General features: G+C 42.3%; 1 protein-coding gene across 1 annotated transcript; it reads left to right on the forward strand.

Moving 5' to 3' along the window:
* Window positions 1-6,548: 6,548 nt before the first annotated feature.
* SERPINB5 (serpin family B member 5) lies at window positions 6,549-19,913 on the forward strand. Its single transcript, XM_052697626.1, has 7 exons — window positions 6,549-6,666; window positions 12,111-12,285; window positions 14,684-14,821; window positions 15,806-15,923; window positions 17,273-17,415; window positions 17,886-18,053; window positions 18,438-19,913. Exons 2-7 carry the CDS (start codon window positions 12,112-12,114, stop codon window positions 18,828-18,830), a joined length of 1,134 nt encoding a protein of 377 aa, XP_052553586.1. The 5' UTR covers window positions 6,549-6,666; window position 12,111; the 3' UTR covers window positions 18,831-19,913.
* Window positions 19,914-20,833: the final 920 nt, after the last annotated feature.

Consider the following 20,833-nt stretch of genomic DNA (forward strand, 5'->3'; position numbering starts at 1 on the left):
TAACAGCATGGGAAAGGAATGGCGAGGACAAAGGACGCCTCCAAGCCAGACAAAAGTCGAGTGATCGCCAAAGCTGCGTGATCGCCACACGACGCCAATCTAATTGGAAGAAGAGCACGTGGCTGAGAACGACTCATGAATCTCATTGGAGAAGCGCCTGCATGCGCGGTTAAGGAGTAGACTGGAGTGACTTTGCCGGATGTTTTGTTGACGTTTAGAGGGGATAGGAAGGATTCCAGAGAAAACTTGGCAATGCATTTAAGGGATATTAGGACATGCAACAAATGATTTGGATCATCCATACGTCTGAGTCCATGGTTCAGACGCTGCAAGAAAATAAACATAAATTAAAAAAAAAAAAAAGAAAAAGTCTCTGTGTTATTGACAAGGCTGTTGCTATTGCTGTCCCTACCTATGCTGCTTCTTCCCTCTTCCAGTCCTGAGGTATGGCGTAGAATCACAACTTTATTTCCATCACCACAAATGGGGACTCATGACAGCACTAACCAAACGTGCAAAGGCTTCAACAAACAGAAAAAGGAACTTATGTTACTCTTGTAATAATCCAATCATCAGGGCTCGGCTGATTTCCTCTCATAGTACCAGCTCCAGGCCACCAATAATTACTGTTTTGTTTGATTTCATTGACTGAGCTGTGATGTCACCCTCTCTATAGACTTCATCTTAGTCTGATATTAAAAACACCAAAAATGTGTGCTGTAATTCAAAGATTATGAGCCCTATTAAATCGGTACTTTGGGTTCTACAGTCTATGTTACGAAGGGTTCAAGCTAAATGATTGCTGTAGCTTGTGCAGGAGTCTTGAAGATATACCAGTCTGTGGACAGACCCAGATTTTCCTTCTGGAATTTCTCCTCCTCTGTACGAAGAAAAGCGAACATTGCTTTCTGCTCTCATCAGAGTACTGGAAATGAACATTTTTGAGTTCATTTGAGTTCATTGAGTTCCAAAATGAGGAGCAGAAAAGTGATTCTATTCATGTAGGTAGTTTTAGGAGCATTACCAGAATCTTCTAGACAAATGATAGAGGAATAACTTTTGCCATTCCATTACACTATAGAATAACTGAACTGCAAAACAAAGAGACAGACCACCTGAGTAAGTTTCGAAACTGACTTGCTTACCTCTGATGCTTCCAGCTGACTTTCTCTATTCTCATGGTAGATTCAAAGTCTTTTTTATTACTGTGGGATTGTAGACAGCAGTGTTCACAATTAACTGCACGCTGCATAGTCTGAATTAGAGACGTGAAGGGAACAGAGCTGGGAGTAGGTGATACTGCACCTCCTTCAACTATTTTGTTTTACTGAAATGTGGTTTGCATAGTTATTTTCTTCTAAGTGGTATTTTAAGCAATAGAAGTTTAAGCATGCCTTCTGCCTGCCTTAGAACTGCAGAAGACCTGAAATGCATCACTCTTACTGTTCTTTAATTCATGGGAAGGTATGAGAAAATGGGGCCATCCAAGATTCCTTCTTTCCATACTGCAGAAGATACAATGGCATTGTAGCAGGGGGTGAGCCCCACAGTGGTAAGAAATTTGCTGTGGGACCTCTCATGCAAGAACAGAAAGTCCCTCAAGAGCCAAAGTCCAGCAGCTGTACCAGGAGTAGCCGACTATGTAGCTGCTGTGATTTCATCTGCACCAGATTTCTAGGTTAGCATTTTCCTCTTAGATTCCTCCTTATTAATCCAAAGCCTTTTAACACTCTTATCAGAGTAATTTTCATCTTAAGCAGGAAGCTCGTTGAGCCAGCCTATTATTCCACCATAAACTGTCTATAATTCTTCTACATGTACAACATTTTGTCCACATTTTCCAATATCTATCTCAGTAACAAGCCTGTTTCTGTGTTTTTTCCACAACCCATTGAATTTGGCAGCCACCTTTGCAGTGGGCTTTTAATCTTGACCCAAGAAAGAAAGATGGAAGGGTATTTGCATTGTCACAAGTTCCTATGGACCTAATTGCAGCTTTCCAGGTTGCTTATGCCTGTTATATAAAAGTTAATGTTATTGTGGAGTTTATTAACTCACTGGAATTTGCATGCAGATCTCAGAAGAATGAAGAAAGCTATTTTTCAGTAGGTTACATATTACCTGGGTAAATGTAGTGGGAAACAGAAAAAGAAGCATTCTGTTATCCACTCTTAGCACTTTCTTTTGTTAAATACAGGTTTGGGCTTTTTTTTCATCATTCACAATTTTGCATACTTTTCCTTTTTATGGGCTAATACGTTCTATGTGTTTTTTTTTTTACACAGATGTAGGGGCCCTGGGTTTGTGGTGATACGAGCTGAATCAGTTGCTGGATGTGGGAATAGCTCACTTGCTTTCATGGGTGCTAATCAGTTTACATTAGCTGAGGTTCAGGGCCATTATTTGTTAAGATTTACATCTGGATGTCAAGATGGGTTTGCAGGTATAACTTTTTAAAATGACTGAGGAGACAGCGACAGTGTAGGGCGTTTTACTTCAGGTAATGCGTAAAAATGTACACTGATTTTGTTGCCGTTAGCAGATCTGCCAAATACCAACTGAAGAAGCAAGAATTAACATGCTCTTCTTTTTAGCTGCGTTCGGGGACAAGCGAAGCTCTGTCCTTCCCTGAAAACACACAGCTGGAGAAAGTTCAGACCATGGAGGCAGGCCCATTTCCAGCGTCTTTATTTCAGCAAATACTGACTCTAAGCTTTTATTGTCCTTTAATATGCATATATTCATGCTGTGAAACTGTGCTGAAGAACTCTGGGAAGGTGTGTGCCCTCACGCACATTAATCACCCAGACACTTCATAACTCCCTGGATTACAGGAGAAAGTGACTCATCTACTGATGACACTGGATAAAAGCAAGAGGGGAAAGAAATCCCCAATTCTCACACCTCCTTCCTCAGCACATAGTAAGGAGGCACTCAAGGGCATAATGCAAACCCAGAGCTGGAAGGGAAGCTGTGTGTGAGCAGCAAAGGCCGTGTAATCCCTGGACATGTCAGCTGCTAATGCTGCAGCCTGTAACCAGTTCAGTGCCAGAGGGAGAGGTCTGCTTGGTCTCTGCTACTCGTGGGAACAGCACTTGTGCCCAAGTGATTTACTCGCCCTTCAAAGTTTCCACATTGCTTACGTGAGCAATCCTATCCCCATGCAGGTTTTCCTTTGGTAGGTGAGCCCCTGATAATTTGAAATCACGCCTACACTCAGCTAGGAGCTAACTGATGGATTGTTGTGGTGCTGGTAGTTCACTGGTCAGCGTTCTCCCCAGAGCTATAATTGAGCACAGTGTAATGTGGCTGTGTAGAGGAAGCATCCTCAATAAATGCACCGCAGTGGCAATATGCTTTTAATAAGGCAACTCTGTTCACATAAACAGGACTAGAAAGAAGCACATCAGGGCTTGAAACTTCAGGGCAAACAAAGGTTTGAAAGTATCTCTGAATTAAAAAAAATTATTGAGGAAAGGTGACAAACCTAAGTGTGTTGTTTTTTGTTTTTTGTTTTCTTTCTGAGACAAGCACCATTCAGGTGGTTCTGAGCCCTAGCCACAGCCTGGCAAAAGGAACCTGGTGCAGTCACTATGGGCAGCAGGGATGAAGGCAGAACAGTGCTGTCCCTGTCCTTGTGAGAAGGTGCTCTGAACCACAGTGCACATGTGTGGGGTTCACAATATTTTCTTCCTGGAAGGACTGGATTACAGATGCTTCAGTTGGAAGTAATTAATTCAAAGCATTGTTTCTCTGCATCTGATTTATCTGTGTTGTACCAAGGCCAGTTGTGCCCAGTGCTAAGAGCTGGGAGCAGTGTCTTTAGGGAAAAGGACAGATGCCAAATGACCAGATTCCAGCACATGGGATCTTTCACTTCCTATTCTCCAGGTGAAAGGCTTTGTTCTCACTGAAAGCTGGCAGCTGTTTGGTCGCCTATTATTTCAGAGTTGTTTTATTATTATTATTATTTTTTCCTGATGAGATGTATACCCCATACAAGAACAGGCTTAGTAAAATAAATGAATACAATTAATTTCCTGTCTGTTACTAGAAATATTCACTGGTGAGGAACACTTCTATGTCAGCAGACATGTCTGCAGAAGCCTGAATTCTTGCTGTACATGTTGAAGCAGCGTGTTGCTATGTGACACCATCCCTCATGCATCTCAGTGCCTTGGAAAGAAAGAGGAAAAAAAGAGAGGTCAGTTTGCCGCTGCTCAGTTTGTGTTTCTCTCAATACAATCATAGAATGACACTTGATTATTCTGAGTGCCATTGTACTTCAGTTGTATAGGCCAACTTACAGACACTGTGATTTTACTCTTTGTTTTTTCTAATTGTGCTGAGGAAGCAGGTTGTCGTACTGAAATAAAGGCATGCAAACAACCTGTTATTTGCTCCCTCTAAGGTCTCAGGCTTGCTGTAAAAGCTGTAGCTAGGTGAAAAGGGGTTGCACCCTTTGTGACTGGCAGCATAATAAAAACGCCCCAGTTTATTCTGCTCATTACTCCGTCCCATTTGTAGTCAACTTCCTGTGTGGTCTCCAAAGCACAAAATCCGCAATCAGACATGTGCTGAGCATCAATGCACTAGGGAAATAAAACAAGAAAAAAAGACAACAGCAGTCGCTTGGAGTCCATGAAGGAGCTGAACTACTTCATAGCACTGTGTTAAGCAGCAGGAGCGTTCCTTGCTGCAAACAAGCCAGTCCAGGGCTGGGAGGAGGGAAGCTGTTCGTCTTTTCCACTGAGCAGCGTGTAGGAACAACGCCCTGCAGGAGTGGCAGGGTGAGCCGAGATGTGGGGCTGAAAGCAGACGGAATGATAGGAGTGTCAGCGGCGGCTGCGTCCCTCCTGCACACCGCAGAGCCAGGTGGTGGCACATGGGCATGGCTGCTGTGCTCTGGTGCCCAGCAAGGCCTTTGCTTGTGTTTCCCCTTGGGCTGCTGAACACCTGAAAATGTTGGTGACCTGGAAAAGGAAGATCAAAGGTCCACTGTTGCTTTTTTAGAAGAGTGTGGCTTGTCTGTGTTATGAAACTTTGGACTGCAATAATGACGGTGTTTCACTTTGCACATCCCTTGTCCTATGTTGCTTTGTCTCTCTGGAATCTTTTTTCCTGAGACAACATCATGACAGGAGGTGTCCAACTCACAGGGAGTTTCAAAACAGCTTTGATTTTTTTTTCCGGGTAAAGAAAAATCCTGTTCTTGATTCTATTATCTTTTCAAACTTGATTAAAATATAGGTTGCAATAGATGTGTGTCTTGGAGGACAAACCAAACAAGACTAATTCAGAGACAGGTAAATGCAGGAGATGCACAAGCTGATGCAGTTAGCTGTCAAACAGTCAGACCTGAGGAAGATGAACTGGGAGGCCAAGCTCCAGTGCTTGTCCCTTGCAAACCTCAGATTTGCACTCAAAACAAAACAGGAATGTAATTCCAGAAGGAGATAACAACTCCTCAGTTGCCACTGCCACCAAGAATGCATCATGTCAGAGGAGACACACACTCTGGTTTCCTAGCACTTCCATTTGCCAGCACAGCAATCTTGAAAGCAACCTCAGTAATACCGTGTTTACTTTTTTTGTAGCACATCAGTAGTCTAAGGGCATACAGGGACACCTGGGGTGAGTGAGATGTGGACAGGAGCAGTGTTTGTGGGTGGCACTTTCCTCATGAAAGTTGATGTGGACTCCAGGAAGTCCTTGTTAGTGTGGTGGGCAGCTGGATTCTGTGGTGGGAGAAGCAGTGTGGAGCAGGGTAGGCTACTTTTCCTTGCTAAGAACCGCATGCATTTTTCAAACCGCATGCATTTTTCAAATCAAATGGGATTGTAAAGCTGCACTATCACCTCTCCCTCTCCCTTTCTTCTCCCCTCTCCATTGGATTCATCAATAATCATGTGGCCACTGAGGCCTGAGTCCAGTGGTTCCCATTCTTGAGATGCTGGAAAGGAGCTGTGGCTTCCTCCTCCCTCCCAGCTGAAATCTGCTGCTTGAGAGCAAAAAGATGGGCATGCTCTTTGAGCATGAGCTCCACTGTGGCCTTGGGCTTTTGAGGCAACCAAGCACAACACACAACCCTCACAAAGACAACATTGAGACATTACCTTAATGGATACACAGACGCAAAGTACTGGATTGCCATCACACGTTTTGGTTGCCTTCCTGTGTGTCTTCTTCACAATTACAAGTTTTTACAAATCGCAGCAATTCCAATGTACCTTGGAGCACTGGTTTTGCTCAGAAAGTCCTTCAATTGCTCCTTCACTCCGGTACCCTCTCTTTCAGAGTCTTTGCTCCCTCTTGTCTGGTGCCTTTTGTAGGGCACTTGCTGCAGGCAACGTGCCGAGGCTGCTGTTTCCTGCTGGAGCATGTTGTTGTGTTCAGTAGCTGGGCAGACAAAGACAACTCTGGTGTGACTCATACTGCTCCTCCAGTTCAGGAGCTGCTTGAAGAATGATTAAGGGGAAAAAAAAAAAAAGAAAGAAAAAAAAAGCGAGAGTGTGTGCGTAATTAGGGCTGGGAAAGTGGGAGTGGTGTCAATGAGCAAGGCAAGCTAACAGACTCTTCTGCTCAGCAAGGTTTCGCCACAGGTCTCTAGTTCTTCGTGTCGGACCCATTTCATTGATTCATTTACCAGGATTATACCCTTGCAAAGTAAGTACAACATTTTTTCTTCTTCTGATACTTTGATGCCTAACTAATAGTTATAAAATCTCCGATGTGTAATCGCAGAGAATGAGCAGGATAAGGAAGCTCGTATGAAAAGACAGCATATGAAATTAAGGGTGGAAAAAAGCCTGCTTAAACTACATTTTGGTTTTGTCCCAGCATTGCTGTGTTTGTCTGTCTACATTCCTTGAAACAATTCACTGCAAACGGTCAGTGGGGTCTGTCAGGTGAGACTGCGAAGGAATTATTAGAATATTTAGACTACCTGTTGGCTGTTCCAAATGGCTTTTCCTGAATCAGAAAACAGGCTGTATATGATGCCATGAAAGTTCTCCATATCTCTAGGTAGGTGTAGACTGTTTTAGAAGTTTACGAAAGAATATTCTTCTTGCTTTCTGCATGGGTTTTGTGTGCTTTGCTCTCTTTGCTTTGTCTAAGTCTTGCTTGTTCAAAGGACAAGTACTTAAGTCTGCTAATTACCTACTTTATCTTCAGTGTGCTCATCCAGTTGGAAAAATTCACTGACTATGAGGCACAATAAAGCATATTCTTGAGACTCTCTAATTCCTGGCGTGACTCTCTCAATTGTGTTGTTGATGGTGCTTTTTCCCCAACCTGATGAACACCCTGATCTCACTAAAGTAAAGCATCAGTCTGATATTGTGCATTCCTCAGAGAAACATCTGTTCAGAGGAGATCATGTATTTGTCATGGTGCTGTGTAGCCTGCCTGGTGGAGAGCTGCCATTTGTGTAGAAGTAGGAAGAAGAGGCTCACAAGAGTTTTGTTCCTTTATATTTTGTGTTATCTGAGCAAGAGCTCCAGTAAGGTCATGTCAAATGAGCTACTTTGGAGGGGGAATGCCCTACTTGTGAATAAGTATTCTTTCACATCATTTGTCTAAACTGAAATGACTGCGGGGTGTTCTTTCACAGCTCCTGAGCTGTAGCCCTGGTGCGCAGTCCCACTACCAGCCCAGCTTGGATGGCCACCACCCTGTCTGCCCCAGGTGCTCTCCTCAGGGCTCTTTAGCAAAGGCAAGAATGAAATAAATGCTTGCTCTGCTTTATCAGATGTTTCTTACCATTCAGCTGACGTGACTTATCAGGTTTCCGCAGAAATGTTGCTGTTCTTCTGATTAATTTTTAGAAGATAAGCTACCTTTAGCTTTTCACTTAGTAAGCAAACAGTAAGCAAAGCCTTATTTGTTGGTTGCATTCAAGAGTGACAAAGCAAAAGTAGAGTCTTATGCTACTAAGCTCCTTTACATTATTATTTTCTGAACTGATTCTAGAGTCTCTCAGCTTCCTCCTGTATCTGAACGTGTTTCTTGAACTCTGTGGCCCCATCACAGCTTTAAACAAAGCTGGGTGGATCACAGGCTGCCTGTGCATAGAAGGTGCCACTGTGCCGCGGGCCTCTCAGAATGCTGACTTGCTGCTCTCCTGGGAAAGCAGGGACTCAGCCAGTATCCAAACAGCCCTTCTTGAAATTTCATTTCCAACTTTGTTGACTCCTCCCTGTGTGAGAGTTTCCTGTGATTACTGATTCAAGAGCCGTGTCTGGTTTCTGGGACCGCTCATGGGTACCTAATGGGCTTTTGTCTTGAGGGGGGCCTCAGCCCTTCTCACTCAGCCAGAACCTGCTGTAGTGGGGTCACTGACACAGCTTGGGGTGCTCAGGGCTTTAAAGAGGTTCAAGATTTTGTAATATTTCATGCAGTAAATTCCTTTCAAGCATATGAACGCCATGAGCTCCTATGTGTCATATGCCATTAATAAATGGAGCATTAAAAAAGAAGACTGACCAGATGCAGTTAAAAAAGATGGTGAGATAGAGATTGTTCTTTGCTATCCAGCCCTTATTGAAACTGCAGGGTGAAACTGAAGGGTTTTTTTCTCCCACAAAATCCTCTGAATGTGCATTATATCAGTAGGAAAAAAAAAATGGTAAGAGTGATAAGCCTTGCCATTACCAGGAATAGATTCTCTTGGCATAACAAAGGCACTGAGAAATGTCAGCAGTTACTGAGTGAACAGAAGGTCTGTAAAAGGTTCACCATGAAGTACCTCCAGGTATCCTCACTGAAGGGGAACACAGAAAACTTGCAGAAAATGATCCACCTTGAATGGTACCAGAAAAAAAACTTCTGTGTCCTGGTGCAGAATTTCACTGGTGTAAGCTAGAAGGGTGTCATTTAATATTGCAAAAGTTCACAATTAATTTCCTTACTCTGAATCTTTTGCCACCCAGGAGAGTGAAACGCAGGTAGCACATGCACATTTTAATATCACTGCAGGTCATTTGCCAATATAGCTGAAAATGCTGATGTTAGAAAGGCAGGATTGCATTTCTGGCATGAAGTCAGAAAGGAACATGAAATGCTTTGAAGTTATTATGATTTCATATCGTTTCTTAGTCTGTAAGGAAGATTGGAATTGAAAATATCATCAGGCCAACCATAACTAAAGAGGGATATTTTACTCCACTAGCAAATGAAATATTTTTCAGGCAAACTGCACACATCATTCTGGCATTATGAGATTATACGTATTTATCTTCCTGAGAATGGTAGATGTTGAATGACACATTCTTGGTTCCTTGGGTAATTTTCCACAGTCTCCTCAGTGAGAAATACCTGGGAAGCTGGTACTTGCCCATTTCTTAAATTTTTACTTGAGACAGAGAAAGTACGCATATGGATTGTGTGCTCCTTAAAGTGCCCTTAAAGAGAATGAGTTCAAAAGGAAAAATAAGGCAGGCATCCTGTTCAGAGCAGTTTATGTAAGGTGCACAGAAGTGCATGCCTGTGTCAAGCGAGTGCAGAAAGGCACTTTAAAGGATGATTTCACATATGCTTCTTTATTCTGTTGTTCCAAGCGACTCCCTCCGCAGCAGTCCCAGATCTTCATATTTGTTTTTACTGCCTTTGCCACTGTTTTGCCCAAAGCTCTCTTCTTTGACATATGCAGGATCCATCATTTCTAGCAAGCTTGTCTTTTCTGGTAATTAGTTGCTTTTTTATGTGAGAAGTTGTGACCACAGGAATGACACAGATGTCTGTAACACTGACTGGCACTGAGTTCTCACTTTTACCCCCAGAAAAAACTCTGAGAACATTTCCCAAACCTCACTCTGACACCATCTTGATTGCTGCTGACACTACAAAACAGGATCTCCCAGGGTAGTTTTTGTTACCAAGCACCTTGGGACACTGCCAGTGTCATGGGAGATGGACAGACCCATTCTGCTTGAAAAATGTCTTACAGGAGTCCTCTACATGTTGTAAACATCCTCCTCTTCATTTTTATTTGGGGATGACTTTTTCCAGTGCTGTGTATTTTATTTTTTTCCCTCCTCAAGATAAATTGCTTTCTTTGCAATTGGGAGGCAATTAGGAAATACTTTGTTGCTAATACCAACAATCAGAGCACTGTGTGAGAGGACACTGGTAGGTAAGTGTTCTTCAAATTTGGATTTTAAAAGCCTTGATTTTATGCCAGTATCCTTTTCCACTTAATTAGATTGTGCAATTCATTTCAGTAACCTTTTGTACAGCATCTTTTAGCTAAAATTAAGCCAGGTGCCTTATTAAGTATATAGAATACATACATATGTAAGTTAATGAAAACAAAGACGTGAAGGCCTTTTCTACAGGTCTTACATGGAAATCAAAGTTTTCTCTGCTGTGTTGCAGATGAAAATACTCCCCTGTTCTGTTATTCCTATAAAAATGTATAAATACCACAGATTATTTTGGAAATCTCTACTCTCAACTACCAAAACAGCCACAGCATCTCTATACAGTGGAGTCTGATATTCAGCAAAGTTTGGACAGTAGCACACATGCTCTTGAATGCAGGGATGAGAGTGAGTGGTCAGAAGCAGGCGTCCTTGCTCTGGAGGCAGTTCCCTGCCCATATGTCCCCTCTTCCCATTTCTGTCTTGACTTACCTAACTGCTCTCATCGGGTGAGATCTTTACTCACCTGATTCAATCTAGAATGCAAAAGGTATGAACAAGGTAAATGTTTAAGACTGCAGCATTTAGTAGTCATTTGAGAGAAATCCCTGTCCTTCAGGTGCTTCTTGGAAGATCAGCAAGCCTCTTACCAAGGGAATGCTTCAAACAAATAGCCAACTTTCCTGCTGCATGTTCTGCGTCAGAGCCTGAAATGTATTGTAAATAGATGTCTGGATAAGAACAGAACTTTAAAATCACCTCTCCATGCCAGATAAATTCCAATATTTTGTCTTTTTTTTTTTTTTTTCCTGGGGAGAGTACATATTAAAGAATTTTTTGGGTTCTGTTTGAAATCTTTGCTCTTTTGAAGTATTCATCTTTTCCTTTTCCTTTCTGTTTCTTTCAATAGACAGAACTGTTGAGCACCAATTCACCAGACTGCCTTTCCCTTTCTTTAGGGACGCGTGATTTTGAGGTAGAAGAGTGTCAAACTCACTGTGCCACATCTTCCATATCCGTGCTGCTCTTAAGCTCAACATGATATTGACTGAATTGTGTGATTTACCTTTGTTGTCTTTAATCTACACAAATGGAATTACACCAAAGTGCAGTTTTAGATCTATGAAAGCAGTCAGGAAGACCAGAATATTCCGTGGCATTCCCAGAACACGGCCCAGAACATCTGTCGCTTGGCACCACTTTTTCCATTCCTGACTGCATGCATCAGCCAACAGCCCTGTGGCATTGCAGTCACTCTGAACTGCTAGGAAAATATATGCAGTCATCATTGTGAGTGATGAATGGGCACACAGCAGTATTTATGTAGGAGGCTAAGTACTTAGAGTTTCTAGGATGATCTCAACCTACAGGATCAGACAGCTTTCTGGAGACTTCTAGCAAGGGTAGGGAGAACAGAGAATCACCCCTTAGAGAGAAGATGTGCCACAGCTGAAGCTTTAATGAACAACTAGACATGAAGCAAGAGACGGGAAAGACTGTGAGACTTCTAAAGGCCTATGAAAGCACTAGAAGGGCCCAAAGCATAGGCAAAGTGCCTTATAAGTTGGCATATTTGATGAGTATCAATTAAAAACAGATTAAATCCATATGTTATCCAATGTGACTCGATATGTGTGGGTCACTCTGACCAACCCAGATTCTCCACGTACATCTGGTAATACTGGCTCCACGCAGAATTGCCAGCTGGCACTTGAAGGTAAGGGCTTTTACTGAGCCACTCGTGTTACCCTAGTTGGGCATGGATGAGATTCTCCTCAAGAGCTGCTGATGGTGTCTGAGACTGGACAGGATTGGTCAGGCTTTTTTCGCCTCCCACTGTGGGCTCAAGCTGCACCATCCCCATACTGGTGTCCAGCCTCCTTCAGCACGGAAATCAGTGACCTGCCAGCCCCGCTGCAACAGGAGCTCACTCTGTGGGTCATCTCTCTTTATCCTTTTCTGTTACAGAATGACAATGGATGCTCTGCAACTAGCAAACACTGCCTTTGCTGTTGATATGTTCAAAAAGCTATGCGAGAAGGACAAAACAGCCAATATTGTCTTTGCCCCACTGTGTACCTCCACGTCTTTGGCTCTGGCATATAAAGCTACAAAGGGTGACACTGCAGACCAAATGAAAAAGGTGAGCTGCCAGCATCCTTCTCTGTAGCTGCAAAATTATGTGGCTATCAGAGGTGGCTTTCCTATTTATTCTTGTTAATACTGTACAGGAGTGCTGGTTCCCTTTTAAGCCAGATAGAAACTATCCATCCAAAATTCCAGAATGTTTCCACACTCCATGGCTCCACACAACCAAGGAGGCTGAAAATCACTGGCACACGGAAAAAAGCTTTCTCAAGCATTTACAGGGTGGATGGGGACATGGCAGAGTCCTCAGCAATTGCATTAAGGCGCTGGCTCCTTTCAGCAGAGTGCTGACTATGGCTGAAGGTCACTGCTGAAGTCACTGCATTTTCTGGATAATTGTTTTGTGGTTATTCAGGACTGCCTAAGCTTAACAGGACTGGAAATAATTTTGCCATTACCAAGTGATTTTAGCTGTTCTCTCTGCCATTTCCCCTTTCTCCTGCCACACAGCTAAGAGGAAGATAACGCAGTAGGAGGCAGCGCAGCTTGAATAGTACTTTGCCTTGCAAACAGCACTAGATGCTCAAGGGTTTTACAGCACCACAAAGCAGCATCATGGTGATGGTGCAATGAGTGTATTGAGGTCATTCTGTGGTGTGGAGAGGTTGCACGACTGCCTCTGTGAGAGGCAGGATTTACACAGCCTCTTTTTATTCCAGTGCCCACAGTCTCTGCAGTTACCTAGAGGTGAATGAGAAGCAAATTCAGCCTGCATTTATATGCTGATTATCACCTGGGTCTCAGGGGCATTCCACGTATTTGAATACATTTTGCTTCCTTTAGCAGTTCCTCCCTGTACCTTTGGTTTCCCTGATGGCACACTGCCTCCACTCATCCTACAGATTGCAGTGAGCCTATCTACACAGCAACAAAGTGATATACCCACAAAGGCCTGCTGGGTGTTTTCCCAAATAGGTTTATAAAAAAAAAAAAAAAGTTTTTTAGATCTTATTTCTAGTTTGAATGACACCCCAGAGCTTCCTCACCATTTCAAAATTCAAGCACTGTCTTTCCAATGGAAAAACTTAAAATATTATCCCATGCTTAATTTCACTTTCACTTGTGCCTGCAATTTGCATTGAACTGTCCCATAGTAAGTGAACATCCACATCCACAAATAGAGTTCTGTTACACAAGTGCACTTACATTTCACATTTCTCAAGAGGTAATTTACTGTGTCTGTAAAGACATGGTGTGTTCAGGGAGAAAGAGCAGGAGTGAGGCTGAAAGGGAAAAGGTCACTAATGCTGACTGGGAAAGATGATAAGGGCTGGGCAGGCTGTTTTTAATGGAACGTGCACTCTCAAAGATCTCGCAACAGGGAGGCACCTAAAAGCAGAGAGTTTAAGGTCATGTTAGAACATCCTGAACTGGGCATGTGATTCCCAGGAGTTGGGAGGTGGGTCAGCAGCCGTACCTCTAGCTTACATTCTGTCTACCAAAGCTCACCTAGTTATCTGATTGATTTCTGCTGAAATACCACACAACGGCATGTGTCAATAATCAGCAAACCTTGCCATCTGCTAAGCAGTTTTCAAAGAAGTAGCCCATTTGCAGAAAGGAAACTAACTGGAACATTCATTTATCTGGCTTCTAAACTCTAAACTCCAGATTTTTGGACAAGAATGTGAGTTTGATGAAAACATGACTCCGCACCGCAGATTTGTATTTCACTAGATCACATTACTAGTATTAACAGCTCTATGGGATTCTTTGGACTGCTCACAGGAAGGAAACACTTTTGGTTGAAGTTCTGATAGAATGAAGTCTTTAGATTTATGTGGGGATGTCAAATAAATGAGGGTTTTTTTAGTAATAAATAAGAGTGAGAGGTTGTGTTGTTAGCTTAAATACAAAAAAGTCAAAGCTCTGGTCACAAACAAACATTATTTACTGCCAAGCTGTTAGGCCTGGAGCACTTCCAGAGAAGGACAACAAAGCTGTGAAGGGACTGGAGCACTGGTCTTACAGCAGAGCAGCTGAGGGAATTGGGATCAGTTCAGCCTGGAGAAGAAGAATCTCAGAGGAGACTTGATCACTCTTTACAACTGCCTGAGAGGAGGTTGTGGTGAGGTTGGGGCTGGCTTCTTCTCCCAGGTAGCATTAATAGGATGAGAGATCAATGCCCCAAGTTGCACCAGGGGAGGTTCAGTTTGGATATTAGGAAAATTTATTTTCTGAAAGAGCAGTGAGGCATTGGAACAGGCTGCCCAGGAAGCTGTTCGAGAAATGTGTACATGTGGCACTGAGGGATGTGGTTTGGTGGGCATGGTGGTGATGGATTGGAATAGATCATCCTAGAGGTCATTTCCAACCTTAATGATACCATGATTCTCTGAATTTTTAGATGATAAAAAGAAAGCTGATCAGTTTTTTATTATGTTCATTATCAGGTGCTCCATTTACAAGACGTCAAAGATGTTTCTTTTGGGTTTCAAACGGTAACTGCAGATGTTTCCAAACTCACCTCTTTCTTTGCACTGAAAATGGTCAAGCGGCTCTTTGTAGACAAGTCTCTCAGTCCTACCACAGTAAGTACTGCAGAAACGTGCTTGAATTGCTTGACCAACCAGACTTCGATGTTATTCAAAATACATTCTCTCACTATTTCCTTTTACTTGACTAGACTCAAATGATGAACAGCATAATAAAAGTTTGTAGGAGGATGATTGTTCTGCTTGACCCCAAGCAATGCAGCGACTGCTACAGTTGCACTTCTTTCATTAATATGTTTTAGGTCAGTAGACCCAGTAGGTTTTGAATACAGTGTTACTTCTATGCCACATCAAGGGCTTTGCAATGTAAGTATGACTGGGAAGGATTTTAAATAAAGATGGTGGTGCAAGTGTGTGTCTAGTCCACACACCCAAGTAATTACTACATAAAGAGTAGTTTTCTTAATTCAACTGAGGAGGCACAAGCCTGGTTATTCAAACAACACAAGTGAGGAAGGTGTTGTTTGGCCATGAAACTTAAGGACCTTGCAAACAATTGAGAAAAATGTTGTGTTTGATTTATTAGAGTTGCTTTTGAATAGGACCCCAAGCAAGGGCAACTTCAACCTAGAAGCGATATTTCAGAAGACTCACAACCTGCATAAATGGTGTTATAATTAGGTTGCCTGCTCTTTGGTCCCATCCACAGTGGGCATGTCATCTGACAAGGACAGGCACTCTGTGAGCAGCCTGTGGACTTTGTCTCGTCCCTTTCTTTTGCCCAGGTCCAGACTGAAGGCCACTTTGTCCTTTCAAACTTGGGCAGTGTGTTCACTCCTGTAACACCAAAGCTACTTCAGCAGCTAGTGTAACTGGACTGAAGACAGTCTGGGGAGCAATCTGCTGAATGCGGCCGTGTATCCTGGCTGTCACCTGCTGTTACTTATTAGCTGTCCTTTGTAATCTACTCTCTGCCTACACTGTAATGAAGCTTGGGATACTGATGTTGTAGGCCATGTAAAAAGTCATCTAGTGAAGAGCATTTAAGGGAGGTTAGCTTTGGTACCTCGTGTCTTTCAGGACTTTGTTAACTCCACAAAGAGGCCTTTTCCATCGGAGCTGGAACTAGTGGAGTTCAAAGAAAAAACCGAGGAAACACGACAGAAGATCAACAAATCTCTCTCAGAGCTCACTGACGGTGAGTAGGGCCTAACCTCAGGGATGCTGCTGACCGCTTTGAAGAATGATATCATGTCATGATACCGTGACATCTCCTAACTACTGCTTTTAGAAATAAATACATAGTGAAAGCAATGGGACTACACCTATTATTTGGATTCATGAGGATTAGCCACGTTAGCATGCTTTTAAATCATTTACTTTACTGCTGTGGCATTTCTGGAGGCAGACCTTGCATTAGCCTTTGGCAAAGCATCTCATTTGTTTTCACTGGGAAAGTGTGGGAGAATGACAGCTCCTGGCTGTGGAGCTTCACAAACATCTGACATCAGTACATCAAATCCTGTCCCCGTTCTCTAATGGAGGGTATGTACTGGACTCTGAAGTTCAAGCTGTTAATTAGTAGCTCATCTCAGCAGCGCAGCTGATTTTGACCACAGGTGGACATATACTTCTTACTTGGAGATGCTCCTGTGGCAATAGGGCTGCGCTTTTCCTGCAGTGCCTCTTAGCCACTAAGTCACAAGAAGCACCTCTCAGTGACCATCAGGGCTCCCGGGCAGAACCTGCCCAGTGTATGCAGGTGGAGGTCTGGTACGCAGTGCCCAAGGCAGAGCTTATGTACATGCTGTTCACAGGTAGCTCCAGGGTCGGTTGCTGCCTATTGCCCTCATGTGGTACAAATATAAAAATATGGGTGCCTGAGTCACATCTGGTCCATCCCAAGGTGACATAGGTACCTCTGGGGAAGTACTTTGCACTGCTTGTGTGATTTATGCATGAGTGGAGACTAAAATACACAGCACTCCGAATTCAGTATCTTATGACAGTGTTTGAACAGACACAAAATTAAGTGAGGGAAAGAATTCCGTTCTCTTTTTGAAATCCATGGCATTATTTGGTTATGAACTGTAATTAGATAGTTAGAGATATTTCTTATTTGGGTTATTTTATTCTCATGTATAACTCCAAAAGTGAGTGGAACCTAAACAGGAACCTCCCTGGAAGTCTTGCTCTCCAAATGAGAAATATTTTTTCAGTTCTATCTGATGAATTTCACTGAAGTTTCAGTACCTTCTTTAAAGTACTAAACAAAAGTAGTAGACATATTTTTTATTCTGTTTTATGTAAACCGAGTAAAAATGTCACTTGGAATATCTATCTTGACCCAAATTCCACTTCAAACATGAAGCTGCAGCTAGGGAACTAAATGCTTCTGTTTTGGAATTTCCCTTTATAATTAAAATTGCTATCTGTGAGGTGCAGGGCAGAAATATTTTAATTCAGTACAGTGTTTCCATGTTCTGTGAAAATAACACATCTGCTGATAATTTATTGTATTAATGACCAGCTTCACCATGTTCACAGGCAAAATGGAGAATATTTTGAATGAGGATAGTGTAAGTGACCAGACTCAGATCCTCCTAGTTAATGCAGCTTATTTTGTCACAAACTGGATGAAGAAGTTCCCAGAGGCAGAGATCAAAGAATGTCCTTTTAAAGTCAACAAGGTATGTCCTAAAATAAAATAGAGCACTGCTTCCACTCAAATAAATATTTGCCAATTTTGTGCTAAGGAAATTTCAATGAGAGAAAGTGAGAAATGTTTGTTACTAAATGGCATTCTTAGACTCCTGTCAAAACCTCCATGCTGTTGCAAAAGCACCTAAGCCAGTTTTCTTGTTACATTGCTAGTTTGAAGCTGTTGGTGAAACAAGCACTAAGGGTCACCAACAGCAGGTAATATTTTCCTTTAAAGCACATTCCCAGTATACTGTATTAAGTACACAGGAAAACTGCTCCTCTTAAAGTACAAACAGCTTTCACTACTGGAGTCTTACAGCTGATATCATTACTTACGAAAGCCAACAAATTCCATGATGGTAATCAATGTACCGCTTTCATGCAAGCTTGCAAAATTTCCTCTCTCATCTCTGTGAATTCAAAGGAGTGCTAGATTGTCTCCTCTTGTGTTTTGCAGACTGAAACTAAGCCAGTGCAAATGATGAATCTGGAAGCTACTTTTTGCCTGGGTTATGTAAAAGAGTTAAATGTTGCAATCCTTGAACTTCCATGCCTTAACAAACATATCAGCATGCTCATTCTGCTCCCCAAAGACATTGAAGATGAGACGACTGGCCTGGAAAAGGTGAGAGAAAAACAACAGTATTGAGATGATGCTTTCCGTGCACAGCTGTGTTGGTGCACAGGTGTGTGTAGCCTGGGTAGAGAGTGTCTTCCTTGGATTCCTTCATTAGGCTGCTGAGCTGATTACGTAGCAAACGCTTGTGAAGAACCAATAATCAGAGTGTGAACATTTAATGGAGTTTCTCTGGAAGTCTACTGTATGGATTAAATAATCTTTACATCAATACAACTGAGAGTGTAAGTTAACTCTGAATGCTACAAGCAAAAGTTGTCTTTTAGATTTTGTTTGTTGGTGTTTGATAGGAGTGATGAGTTCAGAAATGGTCTTTTTGTTCCCACTTTCTCTGAACTGAACATTAATTTCCTTTGCTCTTTATGTCCTCAGCTGGAAAAGGCACTCACCCCTGAGACGTTATTAAAGTGGACCAATCCCAGCATAATGGCCAACACCAAAGTGAATGTATTTCTTCCAAAGTTCAGTGTGGAAGGTGATTATGACCTGAAGCCACTCCTGGAAAGCCTCGGCATGACGAATGTCTTTGATGAGAGCGCATCAGATTTCTCTGAGATGTGTGAAACCAAAGGTGTGGTTTTGTCGAAGATCATTCATAAAGTCTCTTTGGAAGTAAACGAACAGGGAGGAGAGTCTCTAGAGGTACCAGGATATCGGATTCTGCAACACAAGGATGAATTTAAAGCTGACCATCCGTTTATCTTTTTGTTTAGGCACAACAAAACTCGCAATGTGATTCTTTCAGGCAGATTCTGTTCCCCTTAAGCAGAGAATATTGATTATGAAAAAAACACGATTACATTTACGGTGATGCGTGTTCCTGTAATGCTTGGTGTCCTGACTATCACCTTTGAAAGGAATTGTAAGAGGTTCATATATCAGAAGGGTAACACAGTGTACTCTACATATGCAGCAGAACTAATTTCCTTTTATTAATCCCATTAAGCTGAAGGATTTCCACTGTGCAGAACACATGATATTTTACTAAGAAGTATTCCATCCTTTTTCACAAGAATTTTGTTCCTCTGTGACACCTTTTTCTAAAACAAAATGAACAAAAAGCCTGTTTTTGAAAGACCAGGAGCTGGAAAAGGCTCTGTGGGGAAGAGCTGCGTTCCTGTTTCATATCCAAAATACCTTCCCTCAAGACTCATTCTCAGTGGATTTCTAGACTATAAAAGGGGAAAATGTGGACATGTGGAGGACTATACCCTCCTCTTGTACCTGGCTACAGTCTGGTGATCCAGGGTGCCCTGCTGGACCCTGCTAAGGCACGGTGAAATACTGCAGCCGAACAACTCAGAGTTTGCATCTGTGAACCAGCAGCTGCACGTGTGGACACAAGAGGCAATAATAAAACGTCTAGAAGACTTTTCAGTGTCAGCTACATCAGTTTGTAGGCTGAGGAGGTTGCACTCTACTGTGTGGGATTTTTTCACTCATTCTCCTTCAGACATGGCAGGGGTGACCAGTTCACTGCAGCTGAGAGGAACTCTGTTGTATATATGAGAAAAAGAAGGTTATGCAGTTCTAGGATAGATATCACTTGGATTAATATTGAAAGTGCCACAGTCTTCAGATAGATTTTCTGTTGCTTCTGGATTCAGCACCAAGAAGGCTCCACATATTTAACTAACCTCTGGGGTTCCAGAAAGAAACAAAGTCTTTTACTTGAGTGAGATTAACATTGTAATTACCAGTCTCCAAATTCCATATGAAATTATTGTAATTAGTTTTCATTTCTATCTAAAGACTGCCTGCTGCATATGTTCAGTACTGATTTACCTAATCACTGTTCAGAATAAAGCACTACAAAACTTGTGTCAAATGTCTGCAGTACATCCAGTGTCAATCTGTTGTCCTTCACTCAACCTCCAAGAAGATAGGAACAGAAATTGATAGATTCATTCAGGACATAGTTAAATATATGAAGAAATCAAATCTGTGACTGAATTGCCCTTTTGGACCACATGATAATAGCTGACAGTTAAGGAGTATGTTACTAGTTGGTCAATATATAGAGTGAGTTCAATAATATATTTTCAAAGAAGGGGCCATTTTAACTGAGTATTCCTTGGTTCTTCAGATCTGAAAGAACTTAGAGAATTCTAAATGGGAACGTGCAACCTTCTATACGTATTCCTTTCTTCTCATACCAGAGAACAGCACAGTGCCTATTATGGATTTGGAGAGACTTCTGTTTTGGTTATTGATGTTCCCAAACCACAAGCAGCCTTTAGTCACAAAGATTAAGTGGTTTCACCAGTTGGCTTCCCTTTGTGAGCCTCTAATGGTCTCTGATTTATCTTAATATCAGACAGTTAGTGGATACACTGGTTCACATCACTGAAGGCACTGAGGAGACAAACTCACCAAAACCAACAAGAGATGAGTCCTTGCAGGCATCTGGGGGTCTCTGCTGCTCTTCATCAGGCATTCTGATACATGGATAGAAGAATGCAATATGTAAGAATTCATTTCATTCTGTCTGAGAGGAAAAAGCCTGCAGACATCTTTACTATCTCAATAGCTTCAGTGATAACTGAGTGTCTGGAAAACGTTTTATATGCCCCATCACTGTCTGATCTGTTTTGGAGGTTGGGGTTGTAGTTATCCAGAGGTGTCATCACTGTGGTGTCCACTGTTTTTCCCATGGGTCTGGGCACTGCACATGGGGTTGGCAGCTGATGAGCAGCTGAGCAGTCTGTACATAGGCAAGGTGGACTAGTTGCCTACAGTCTGTGCAGCTTCTCTGTGTCTCAGCACTT

The sequence above is a fragment of the Tympanuchus pallidicinctus genome, unplaced genomic scaffold (genome assembly GCF_026119805.1).
Source record: "Tympanuchus pallidicinctus isolate F22 unplaced genomic scaffold, pur_lepc_1.0 scaffold31, whole genome shotgun sequence".
In the NCBI taxonomy this organism is placed as follows: domain Eukaryota; kingdom Metazoa; phylum Chordata; class Aves; order Galliformes; family Phasianidae; genus Tympanuchus; species Tympanuchus pallidicinctus.

Bases quoted from the DNA above. Each gene is read 5' to 3' on its own strand.
- SERPINB5 (XM_052697626.1), top strand. From the start codon at position 12,112: ATGACAATGGATGCTCTGCAACTAGCAAACACTGCCTTTGCTGTTGAT. The intron at 12,286-14,683 runs GTGAGCTGCCAG...GTTCATTATCAG, and splicing joins CTGCAGACCAAATGAAAAAG to GTGCTCCATTTACAAGACGT. The intron at 18,054-18,437 runs GTGAGAGAAAAA...TTATGTCCTCAG, and splicing joins AGACGACTGGCCTGGAAAAG to CTGGAAAAGGCACTCACCCC.